General features: G+C 45.3%; 1 protein-coding gene across 1 annotated transcript; it reads left to right on the top strand.

Annotated features, from left to right (window-relative positions):
• Positions 1-5,997: 5,997 nt before the first annotated feature.
• LOC309441407 (olfactory receptor 10AG1-like) lies at positions 5,998-6,925 on the top strand (the record flags this gene model as incomplete). Its single annotated transcript, XM_082056071.1, is given in 2 exon segments — positions 5,998-6,548; positions 6,550-6,925. Coding segments are annotated over 2 exon segments (927 nt in total).
• Between the last annotated feature and the right edge of the window lie 6,648 nt (positions 6,926-13,573).

Raw genomic sequence — 13,573 nt, 5'->3', positions numbered from 1 at the left:
TCATCACTGACAAAGCTATGAAGGCAATGACCAGCTGAGGTGCCCATTCCCAGGGACTGGTTAAACAAAAACTTGGAAACACTGGTTTCAGGTGGTAAATGAAACATACAGGTGCCTCTGATGCCATGCAAGTCCTTGATGTTTGTTTAGCATCAGAATGTCCAAGCCCTGACCCCCAGGGCCTGGTAAAAGAGGTTCTTTCCCCCACTTGCTGCCCAGGGACCTTCCTGGGGTCAGTGTGAATGGAGAGGGGTGGTAGCAGGTGCTGTTGCTTTAACCACAAATCTGGTTTTCTGGGGATTTGACAATGCCTGTGAATTCCCCACAATCAGTCTGGTTTCTTTCATAGCCCTGTGTGGCAGAATGCAACCCCCCTCTCTCCCCCAGTTTGGAAGGAGTAGGCACATCTCCCTCTTTCTCTGCTACTTGAGGCTAACAGCTTCTTTTATGTGGCCCAGAGCCAGGCCCATTAAGAGAAGGGAGTGCCGAGCCGCTGGGCACCCACAGGCAGTGTGGGGGATGTTTAGAAGGCTTCAGGGGCACCCACAGTCAGTGTGGGGGGGTGCAGAGAAGCTTCTAGAGTGCCTCCAGTCAGGTCTGATCAGATAAAAAATGGGATTCTCGTCGGTGACTCCGCCCATTGTCGTGGGTCCCTCGGAGCACAAGCTTGGCCACTGCCGCCGGGAGCCACGGCCCCGCCCCGCTCCCCGGGACTGAGACCCCGCTTGCCTCGCCGCCACGTGTGTAAGTAAAACGTCTCGCAGGATTGCGAGTATATTCATACTTTACGTGCACATTTGCACATATATTTTCCGTGCACATTTGCACGTGTACTTCAAATTATACACTCGCACAATTGCAAGTGTATTATAAATTTACCCTCGCGGAATCGTGAGTGTACACTTCCCGTACTCACTACGAGTACGTGCATCTCTTTTAAAAAAATAATCCTGCACCGTGTTTGGCAAGTGTGTGCTTCTCCGGGACCCAGGGCTGGCTCCGGCATTGTTTTGGTGCAGCCACGTGCATGCACACTGTGGACCGCCTGTTGTATTAGTTGCTGCCCCTTCAAATTATTTCCTCAACTGATATCTGAACCTGTATTTAAGTCACTTGTGGAGTGCTAGAACCCTGTTTCTCACTGGTTTAATAACAGTTGTTGTGGACTCTGTTGTCCCTTAAATTAACCTCGGGGTGCCTCCGTGTAATATTTCATGACACCCTGCTAATGCTCCTTGGTCACCTAAGATGCCCCAGTCCCAAACTTCCCTGCATCCTCAGAGGGTGACCAGGTTTCTCTATTCACCATTCATGGATCCTAAAAGAAAAAACAGTTGAGGAATAAGATCGTGGGAAGGAGAGGACCTTTCTGAGGCACTGCTGGGCTCTTTGAGGTCTAACTACTTATCTGAGGCTATCAGAGGAGTTTGGCACCCACATTTGTATTGCAGATGGCTGGTCTGCAATGGGCAGGGAATGAGACAGAACTGCTATCAGAAATGCCCAGAAAGGAAAGATTCGGCGTGCAGGATCTGGCTGGGGTAGAGTTAATTTTCTTCATAGCAGCTGTATGGTACCATCCTTCGGATTTGTGACCAAAATAATGTGGGTGACACAGGGATGTTTTAACTACTGCTGAACAGTGCCTGCACAGTGTCAGGACCTTTTCTGCCTCTCACGTTGCCCTGCCAGCAAGTAGGCTGGGAGTGGGCAAGAGGCCGGGAGAGGTCACAGCTGGAACAGCTGACACCAACTGACGAAAGGATCTTACAGACCATATGACATCATGCTCAACAATCAAAGGTGGGGAAAAGAAGGATGAAGGGGGACATTCATGGTAACTTGGGAAGACAAATACTTCCTCACCTAGCCCCAAACTAAACTTTTTATCTTAAACCTTACCCTAACCATTACCCAATCGTCACCCTACACCAACCGTAATCATAAAACTCAGCTCTAACCCAAATGCTAACCCTAAATGAGCACTAACACCAACCTGAAGCCTAACCGTAAAGCAACTGTAATCGTAACTCTAACTCTAAATCAAACCTGAACACAAATCCTAAGTAACCTAACATATCTTAAACCATCTTGCAAGGCCAGCAGCACCTGTGTAACAACATCTGTAGTATCATATCAGGTGATGATTAATGTGGTAGCAGCATTAGAGAAAAAAAAAAGGGGGGGAGGGGTACCTGGGATGGACAGATGAGCACCCTGGTACCATCTCATCAGTGCTGGTTCAAGGCCTGATGGCTTGATGTAAGAGTCAGTCTGAAGAACAGTATTTACCTCAGCATCACCATCAGGGACTTGGGGAGATGCCAAGAAACAAATGACCTGAGAGAAAGAGCTGCATGGTACAGGTAGTCTCCAACCTGGGACTACAAGTAACAATAGCTGCTGTCCAGAAGGTGGATTTCACCTGCTGCCTCAGCCAAACCTGCCCCACCTCCTCCCTGTTACTAAGGCCAATGAAGAGGAGCATGCACAGAGGCTCACAAAGGGTCTTGAGGTCACCCAGCAGACAAGTAAGAGACCCTTGAATGTGAGACGATACAGGCGCACTCAAGATTTGGCAAGCTAAGTGAGGACTTTTTGGGCCTGCTCAGTTAACTCTGGATTTCAAAACAAAGGCAGAGATTTGCCTCAATCCATGGGAGTGAGGAGGTGTGACATGAACATAAAAGATGGTTCCTAAACAAACCTTGGAGAGATCTCCCCACCAAAGGATCATGGATCACGACGAAGGACCGACAAGACGCTATTCAGGACCTGGGACCATAGGCACACCTTTGGACCCACGGTGGTAGTCATAATCCTCTTTTTTTTTTTCTTTCCTTTTTCTCCACTTTCTCTATCATGTGCCGCTTTATGGGCAAAATAATAAAATTACACTGTTTGATTGAATTATAACCCCTTGGCATTTTGGTTGCCTTAATTTTGCTCTTTGAGATCAAGGTAAATGAACTATCATGAGTCCACCAAATGGGCCATGACATATGAGCAGCTGCCCTCTGCTGCCTCATGAACTGGAGGCTGTAGGCACCACTGTCACCCAAATCAGACTCATAGATCAGATGACCTGTTTTATATTTCTCATATACTATGCCCATTGTTTCTTTGATGATTGTATGAAGAGCTTAGTTACCTTGACATGTAAGTCTGTGGGTGGGATATTTCTTGTGCAATGACCTCTTGGAGCAGCTCTACTGGCCCCAGTCACTCTCTGTGTTTACATTCCTACAGCTCTGACAGGAGAAAATCATCCTGTAGTGCCTGGATTTGTCCAAAAAACAGCATTTCATGGCCTTTCTCATTATTGGGTATTTTGGTCTTGCTGGGAGATCATCTTCTTGTCTTAATCCTGACTTTGTTAGGTCACCCCAAGGGACAGACTGGAAGCTGTTGAGTTACATGGAGGGTTTCAGAGCAAGAAATCAGGGACAGCATTAACCTCACACAATGGCAGGAGTTACTTTCCTCTGGACTGGTTATTTGTGCTATGGCTATGAAGCCACCAAAGCTGTCTAGGTCAGACTCAGTCAACGATTCAGACAAGTACAGGCATTGAGGTCGATTTATTCTGTACAAATACAGCGACCTGCAGTGTAGTGACATGACATGGTCCTTTTTTCCTTCCAATGCACATGTCTCAAATCCAGTCTTCATCTTCAGGCCCTTTCTAGATGTGAACCAGCATGCAGGCACCACAAGCAATTGGAGTTCAGCCTCTCAGGGCCACCTCAGTCTTGGGGATAACATGGGGCACAGTCACATGGTGTGTCCCAGAGACAGGGAGGTACCAAGAAGCCTTTTCTGTTGCTGCACAGTGAAGTTAAGCACAGATAGAATTGGTTTCTTTTCCACTGCCCTGCTTGCCTTTGTTTTGTTTTTCCTCCCACAAGTTTGGCACTTTTATTTTGAGCAACTAAACCTCATGTCCCAGTTTTTCTACTTTTTAAAGACCTATGGTTATATTGGCTGTTGCTCATCAGACCAGCGCCCATGATTCTGACAATCTTTCTAAAACTGTTTGTGGTGCTGTGGGTGTCCATGTGACATCACCAGCATCCCCGCCTTCTCTCCTGAGGCTTCTTACTAACTGTCTTATAACCAAGAGTGACAGAGAGGTGCCCAGAAAACCAAATCCAGGTGGTTTTCAGGGGAACAACGGAGAGAAAAATAGGTCACCACTGCCTCCTGCAGCATCACGGACTGAGGAGTGTTCTCCTGCTTCTCGTCTCCTGGCAACGGTAAATCCCTTCTGGCAGGCTCTGAAATGTGGGTATAGTCTGGCAGCACAGACACTGCCAGAAACAGGTGCAGGCATCTGTCCAGCTTGGCTGGGCTCACTGGAATGTGTTCCCTTCAGCTTTGAGAAGTGCTGCCTGTGGGTTAATCACAATATAAGAAGATCCCTTGAGCAAAGCTAGCCCGAACTGTGTTCTACCTCTGATCTTGTGAAGCACTGAGAGTTAAAAAGAATAGACTGTATGTTTGAAGACATTTTGAAACAAGCAGGAAATGTTGGTATGTAGATAATCTGAAGGTAAATGGTTGCTTTGAGTTAAAGCCTTAATTTAAAATAAATGTGGTATCTTACAGCTCTTTCAGAAAATAAAAGTATTTTATTTTTCTTTACATTTATATTAATAAATACATATATTGAAAATCTATCATTGTGACTTTTCCCTTATGCAAACCTGATTTTTATCTTGGAAATTTTAAATGGCATCTCTATGAGACAGAACAAAAACTCATGGGAAAAAAGCAAGAATACCTTGAAAAAATAACTGAACTATTAGGACCACGGGTTTTTTGTGAATTCGGGTTTTTCTCTTGAGAAAACCACCCTGTGTTTTTTACTTAACTAACCTGAATACTTTTATCATGTTTTCTGATCTGTTATTCTCATCATTAATACATTGGAATTTAAGGCTTCTCAAAGGGAGATGGTGACAGCCGGAGAGACACAGCCAGCAGCCTCAGTCCTCTGCCTGGAAGAGGACATTCCTTCCTCATGTCAAGCTGAGATTCTTAAAAAGATTTCAGCTGAGCCCCTTCTGCATAAGAAGCAACTTGTTATTGCTGTCCTGCTTGCTTGTAGCTCACACCCTTCATCTGTACCCGGCAAGACAGTCTTGTGCTCTGGGAAGGTGGGGAATGTGAAGGGAAGGCTCAGTTCCCCATTGCTCTGCATCTGTGAGGGCTTGTAGTAATCTGGGAAGTATTGCAGGGTTGGGACAATAGTGAATGGGCCCTCAGCTGGACTTGTAATCTGTCAGAAATCCAAGTGACAGAGCAGCAAGTTTAGGAATGCTGAATTATTCAGGGTTCATTCAGAAGTTATAAAAACCTGACCTGTTAGGGAAAATTGGGTGTCGTAGGGAGATTACCCACTTTTAATCACTTTCTTCTCTGTGTGACTGAAAACTGCATGAAGAAGTTCTATGGCTTACACAGTCTTTTAGCACCCTGAAAACTTGTGATTCATGCATAAACTACTGCTTATCCGTCTTGTTAAAATGTTGCATGGATGCATCAGTGTCACTGGATTCATTGGCAGATAGAAGCCTGGTTTACTCCTGATGGGATTCACTCTTCACCATGTAAGACTGGTTCTAAAGCAAGACTATTCTTAAGGGTGCTAGTATTTATCAATTTTCTTCCATTTTTCTCATCCATCACCAGTTAATATATTTAATAAAATCACCTCTAAGAAAGGAAGTCGACTTTCTTTTAAGCATATGATGAAAAACTGTCATTCTGGCTCAAAGATTCTGTTCTTTCCTCTCTTTACAAACCCATCTGCAGCAAATAAATGATGTTAGATTTCCAAACATTTATGCATATCTTGGTCAATGTCACCTAATCCTGCAGTCACATGTATGCTGATGTTTGGAGTCTGTCTCTGGGCTTGAAGGGTGTGTGGTGGTAGACAGGCCATCAGCATCTTCTAAGAGCCTGTTGTCTGGATTGCTCTTTATAGGCAAAATGCCCCTGGGAAAAGGCTTGGAGAATCACACCGCTGGACCTGGATTTGTTCTTCTGGGATTTTCTGACCACTCCAGCCTGCAGGGCCTGTACTTCACAGTTTTCCTGGCCATCTACCTCATGGTCCTCACAGGGAACGGCCTGATAGCACTCATCACAGTAGTGGATTCCACCCTCCACAGCCCCATGTATTTCTTCCTGAGGAACTTGTCCATCCTGGAGATCTGCTACACATCAGTCACTCTGCCAAAAATGCTGGTGGGTTTCCTGATGGCAGATGGCAGGATCTCCTTCCTTGGCTGTGCTGCTCAGCTGTATTTTCTGGTTTTGTTGGGCAGCATCGAATGCTTTATCCTGGCTGCCATGGCCTATGACCGCTATGTAGCCATCTGTGACCCCCTGCACTATACCCTCATGATGAGCAGAGGTCTCTGCATCAGGCTGGTGGTGGGGTCATGGGTGGTTGTTGCACCGATACAAATAGGACAGACCTACCAGGTGTTCACTTTGCCCTTCTGTGCATCCCATGACCTTCATCACTTTTTCTGTGATGCTGGAACTGGCCTGTGCAGACACTTTCTGGAACCAAGTGATGCTGTACACCATCATCGTGGTATTTGTGATCCTTCCCTCCTCCTTAATAATTCTTTCTTACATTAATATTATCAGGGCAATTCTAAAAATACCTTCCGTTCTGGGCAGACACAAAGCCTTTTCCACCTGTTCTTCACATCTTGGAGTGGTGACACTCTTCTATGGCTCAGCCACAGTTGCCTACTTAAAGCGACGGTCAAGGGATTCTGTAGACATCGACAAATACCTTGCCCTGTTTTACACAATTGTGACCCCCATGTTTAACCCTCTCATCTATAGCCTGAGAAATAAGGGAGTGAGAATTGCCTTGAAGAGACTCCTATGGACAAAGTGATACTACAGAGTACGTAAAATACTTCCAAATAGTAACAAAAGTCCCACTGAGGTATGTGGTTGCCTAAACAAAGCATCCCATATTTGCTCAAACAAAACCATGTGTCCACTCTGGCTTTCATCCTCCTCAAGAAGGGGAAAGGTCTCCTGAGACATTCCTGTTATCTCATGCCCCACCATGCTGTCTTTGTACTCTAGAGCATCTTCAGTGCCCCTAAATAGTTTAATGCCAACAGCTACTTCAAGCTCTGTCTGACTAAGGTAACATTAAAGGGAAATAGTCAAAGCATGGCCAGTAGTCAATGGGCCCCAGAGGGTGACACGACTGATGAAGAGATGACCATCTTCAGGGCTGAGAAACTCCTTGCTAGACCCCATGGATTGCCTACAGTCTCCCCACATGGAATTAGCTTAAAAAAGATAAAAGATCTGCAGGTCATCTTCTGTTGCTATGAGTCTTGCACTGAGTTGTGCAACGGTAGACAAAGTTGACATAAGGAATAAAAGACCAGAAATCACCTGATGAACAGTCCAGTACTGGAACAGGGGCCCAGAGACCTCTGGAATTTCTGTTTGTCATAGTTTAACACCAGACAGCAACTAAACACCACAGCTGCTCACTCACTTTCCCCCGCAGTGGGATGAAGGAGAGAATTGGAAGGGTAAAAGTGAGAAAACTTGTGGGTTGAGATAAAGGTATTTTAATATGAAAAGCAAAAACCGTGCATGCAAACAAAGCAAACCAAGGAATTCATTCACTGCTTCCCATCAGCAGGCATGTGTTCAGCCCATCTCCAGGAAAGCAGGATTATATCACATGTAACAGTTACTTGGGAAGACAAATGCCATCACTCTGAACATCCCCCACTTTGTTCTTCTTCCCCCAGTTTTATACGCTGAGCATGACATCATGTGGCAGTGAATCTCCCTTTGGTCCACTGAGATAATCTGTCCCAGCTGCATCCCATCCCAGCTTCTTTGGCACCCCCAGCCTACTCATTGTTCTGTCGCTGTGAGGAGCAGAAAAGACCTTGATACTGTGTAAGAACCGCTCAGTGATAACAAAAAAAATCCCTGTGTTATCAACACTGTTTTCAGAACAAATCCAAAACACATCCCCAAATGGCTGCTGTGGAGAAAATTAACTCTGTCTCAGCCAGAACCAGCACAAGCATTCGTGCGCTGAATCTACTTTGCTGTTTTGAAACTGTCTCTTGGAAACATGTGACCAGTAGGGTTTTTTAAGCCAAAAAGTGTATGCAGCACTGAAGTGTGTTTCCATGTATGTAACAGCTTTACTCAAGGTCTACTCCTGGAGGGGAAATATCTCAGTCTGCAGTCAGAAATGGCTGGAGCTATGAGGGACAGATGTGTTTCCTGAGGCAATATTTGTTATGCGTACAACATAAAAAGGTTGTGAAGGTGAATGGGCATGAAAGAAACAAGAAAACTGCTCATCCCATAGAGCTCTGCAGAAAGAAGGTGGAGCTGTACACAGCATGAGGTGATACCAGTGGGATTAGCATGTAGAAAAGATTTTTGAAGAGAAGGCTTTGCAAAGGAATATCCTGACTTCACCCACATGAAGTATAGAGACTGGGCAGTGTATTGAAATGATGGCAAGAAGTGCCCTTGGTCTTGGATGAGACAAGGTTTGAGAGATTTGGGTTACAGAGATTTGAGGTAGTCCTTTGATGATCTGAGTAGGCTGAACTTTGGAAACCAGAAAAACAAGGAAACTCTCAAGGATGTTTAAGGAATTAGTACTACTATCACCAGTAACAGCAAAGTGCTGTAAGGGGGTAACTTCTCATTCTTCATTATGATTAATTAAAGCACTTTAATTCCTAGCATTCATTTTTCCTTGACAAAAAGCCATAAGTTCTCAGTAGTTGGCTTCTGTCATGAAGTTTTTAAAACAGTGCTGATTCTCTCTGCTATGTCTTTTGTGTACAAATATGCAGGCATGTTGCAAGAAGAGCCAGAGGCCACAAATGCATTGCAAATAGCAAGTTTTATTTTAGTTACCTCTCTACCAGGGGATCTCTGAAGTCACATCTAAGCTCCCAGGTGGAGGTGACACCGGTGGGGACGCAGGCGCTGGTCAATTCAGCCCTGCTGGAAGATCACTGGGCCTGCTGAGCTCACCTGTATTTCAAGGCTCAGGCAGGCGCATCCTCCTGCTCTTTCTCACAACAAAGCAGGAATCTCTGACATAGTGATAAGGTGCCTGGAGTTTCTCACAGGCCTGTGTTATCTATCACAGAGGTTCTGCTCATCAAGCACACAAGGTCAGTAAAACAATTAGTGTGATGTATGTGCTTTTTCTACAGACGGGTGCAAGTCACTTCAGCATATTTACATTTACATTTACATTTACATTTACATTTACATTTACATTTACATTTACATTTACATTTACATTTACATTTACATTTACATTTACATTTACATTTACATAACTAACCTCCTCACCAAATCTTCCGCTATATTCCCATGCCTCTTTGTTACAATTTAATTATTTAAATTTAATATTTAAATATTACACTTCTTTAATAATATTGCCCTTAAATTATCCCTGCTTCATATCTTTTCTCCACATTATGTGGAGGACAGGTGGAAGATGGCAGCTGTTTCTTTTCTAGCCAAGGAAGGTAAAGGGTCAGATCCCAAATGAGTGCAAGGGCCATCAGCCACCCCCTTCTTTCTCTCTGACACCCTCCTACCCTCTCTCCCACACCTACACATGGTGAGTCACTGCTGGTCAGAACCACTTGCTCTTCCGAAGTGGCTTTGGGATTCCTGGATCTTCCTGTTGCTTACTATATACTTATTCTCTCCCTCCAGAACTCATGTTGAGCTTTCCTGGCTGTAACAGGGAGTTTTTGATGATCTCCTAGGAAACAGTTGTTTCTTTATGATTTTCTGTGCTGAAAGAGTGATAACAGAAATGCACCAAAATTTGCACTGCTGCAGCAGAATTTCCTGCAGGTGAAGGCACCGATGACATGGCCCCTTCTAGTTCACTGTCTGCTTTTCTTTCCTGAGTTGCTGCCTAAATGAGGAGCCATGGTCCCTATGCTTTTAAGCAAAATAAAGAGCCTTCAGCATTTTTTTTTGCCTGAGATCATTCCTTCAAGGGCTGTTTGGTGGTGCAGGGACAGTTCCCGTGTACGTGGATGAAGGGGAACAGATCCCAGCATGGCAGAACTTTCAGGGAGCATCAGAGCTTGTCTTTTTCCAGCTGTTCTCTTTGAACTTAACTAGTCTCTTTCTGATCTCTTGTGTTGGTGCAAGGCCTGAGTGCTCTGGCAGCTTGGTCACCGTCCTGCTGTGTGGCAGTCCTGTGACCACAGGCAAGAACAGGCAATGGACACTTGCGTGACAGAGCTGGACTCCATAGCAGGCTTTCCATAAAGAAAGCTGATCTTCTCAGGGCAATACCTGAAGGTTTAGATCTTCTTCCAAAGTTTTTCTGAAAAACACGCCCAAGGAAGTGGCCCACAGGTACAAACACCAGTGTACAGCTGAACAGTGTGTGTGTGCAGGGCTGGGCACACAGCAGTGTCCTCTCACAGCCAGGCTCCCGCCAGAGACCTGCAGGACCAGCAGAGCAGGGTCTGGTGTGTGCCTGTGTGTGCTGGACACCACATAGCTGCCCTAGAGCAATTATTACAGACTGGCCCTTCACGACCACCATTTCCAGCCCCCCAGCCCAGCTCAGAGTTTGTTCTTCCCTCCATGGAGGGACATGAAATGAGTAGATCACAAGTCCACGTTAGCATTGTACAGGTGAGATATACACATGCACATCACGTATCTGAGGTGAGATGAACTGAGTGAGCACAAACATCATCAGCTATTCCTTGGGGTTCCATGAAGGCCTGTGGGACAGACAGTGTCTCAAGTCACTTTATGTTGGGAGTAACATCTGTGGGCACCTGGCTGAATGCAGCACTGGGATGTGCGTCCTTGAACTGAGATCCCCATGTCCATTCTTCATGAAATGGGAAATCTCAGATCAGTGCAGAGCAGGATGATACACTGTGGGGCTGAAGTACCTCCAATCAGTTGGGAGTGTCAACAGCAGGTCACAGAGGCACCATGAATCCTGCCTATGTATGAAAAAGGGAAATGTCTGTCTCCAAACATTCCTGGGTACATAAGGAGTCCACGAGGCCAGCCCAGATGTGGATGCCCAACAGAACCCTGACATTTCTGTGTGTGACTCCAGGAACAAACCCCACTGGCCCAGTAAGATTCTTCTCAGCTGCCTTGGACAGGTTCATTGCAAATGCTCCTGTTTGCTATGTCACCCTTGCCCTTGATTCTGGGTTGTACTCTCAAAAGCACCAGAGCAACGAAAGAGGTTCTAGGGTCCTTGGAAAAGGCAGACATCAAAGCCATCTTCAGGAAGAGCAGGAATGAGAACTGGGAGAATTATAAGGCTGATCAGCCTGACTCTGTCTCTGGGAAGGGGATGGGCCATGTCCTTCTGCATCCTTTTCCAGGCCGTTGAAGGACAGGAAAGGGATTGCTGAAACCAAAACAGGCTGGGGAAAGAAAGGCATGTCGTGTACGTAGAGGTTTGCCAGACCTCAGACGTGGTGTCCTGTGGTGTCCTTATAGCCAGACTGGTTCTCTCTGGGCTGAATAAGAGGACATTGGGTAGGAAATTGGCTGAACCATCAAGATCAAATGTCACCTGTGGTAAAATATACTCCATGCAACCAGTTACTAGTTGCATTCCTCAGTGACCAGAACCCAGGCCAAGACTGTTGAACGTGTTTATATTCACACTGTATGATGTTAACGAGTGCACTTTCAGCACCTTTTTGGGTGATGCAAAGGTGGGCGGAGCACTTCGACAACCTCACGTGGTTCACCCTGCCTTGAACAGCAAAGTGAGAAAAGATGATTTGGGCTCTCTTCAAACTGGAGTTATTTTGTGATTCAATGATTCTTTCCCTTTGAGAGGTTTTTGAAGAAATAAAACAGAGAGGAAAAAGAAAAGAAAATTTAAAAAGAGTCAGGAGGTATAAAAGATGTCAGCATAAATACAGAAGTTCCTGGGAAGAATGTTTCTCAACTCAAATCGTTAGTAGGGTTTGATCAATTTGATAAAACAAGCACACTTCTATCTGTTCAGGTCCTGGGCCATAAGAAGGTTGATGCATGGCTATGGTATTATGAGGTCAGTTGTGTCTCAGAAACTCATACTTCAGTAAAAAGCATGTGGTTGTGAAGGGGACTGTGAGGTCAGTTCTGTCTCTGAAGGTGACAGGCCAGCAGCAGGGACATGGCTGGGAAAGTACCTCTGACACAAAGTGCCCCATAGGCCCTACCCAGGAAGAGGGCTTAGAGATGGGTTGTCATCTCCATTCTGTGACAAAAATGAACACCTGATAAGTCCTCAGGATGAGTTCCTGAATAAGAAATACAAGGGGTTGTGAAGACTTAAGTCCCCCACTGTGATGACTGGGCCGTGTGAGACCCTTGATGCTGACGATCAGGAAGACTGTGAAGTGCAAGCCTCGCAGATTGATGTGGTCAGAAAATCCCAGAAAAAAAGAAATCCAAGTTCAGCACTGTGATTTTCCATACATCTTTTGAGGGTTATTGTCTCCACATAAATTAATCCAAACAACAGGCTGTTGGTGGGTGGTGATGGCTCATCCACCTTCACATACAGCTCAAGCACAGAATCATAGAATCACAAAATAGTTTATGTTGAAGAGACATTTAAAGATCATCTAGTCCAGCCCCCCTACCATGGCAAGGGAAATCTTTCACTAGATCAGGTTGCTCAAAGCCCCATTCAACCTGACACTGAACATTTGCAATGATGGGGCATCCACAACTCCTCTGGGCAATATGTTCCAGTGTCTCACCACCCTCATCATACAAAAATTTCTTCCTTGCATCCAGTTTAAACCTACTGTCTTTCAGTTAAAAACCATGCCCTTTGTCCTGTTACTGCAGGCCTTGGCAAAAAGTCTCTCTCCATTTTAACGTGCCAGCTATCTGCTGGGAGCTCAATACTGCACAGAAGAGGCAGTCTAGGAAGTTTCTAGAGTGTATAGAGGACAATTTCCTTCATCAGCTGGTAAATGAGTCTACCAGGGGCAAGACCCCACTAGACCTACTCTTTACAAACAGAGAAGGGCTGGTGGGAGATGTAGTGGTTGGAGGCCGCCTGGGGCATAGCAACCATGAAATAATAGAATTTTCAATACTCAGAGATGCAGGGAGAACCATTAACAAAACCTCTACGCTGGACTTCTGGAGGGCAGATTTTTGCCTATTCAGAAGTCTAGTTCAGAGCATACCCTGGGAAACAATGCTTAAAAACAAGGGGGCCAGGAGGGTCGGACATGCTTCAAGCAGGAGGTTTTGAGTGCACAGGAACAGGCTATACCAGTGTGCCGAAAGGCTCGCCGGCAGGGAAGACAACCGGTTTGGCTAAACAGGGAGATTCTGAATGAAATCAGAAATAAAAAGAGACTTCACCGACTGTGGAAAAAAGGGCTGGCTACTTATGAAGAATTTATGGAAATAGCTAGATCATGCAGAAAAAAAATCAGGGAAACAAAAGTGCAATTTGAAGCTAATTTGGCCAATTCTGTCAGGGATAATAAAAAGTCCTTCT

The sequence above is a fragment of the Streptopelia decaocto genome (assembly GCF_964273445.1).
Source record: "Streptopelia decaocto genome assembly, chromosome: 6".
In the NCBI taxonomy this organism is placed as follows: domain Eukaryota; kingdom Metazoa; phylum Chordata; class Aves; order Columbiformes; family Columbidae; genus Streptopelia; species Streptopelia decaocto.
Note: the sequence above shows the minus strand (reverse complement) of the source record. Positions and strands in the feature narration are given on the sequence as shown.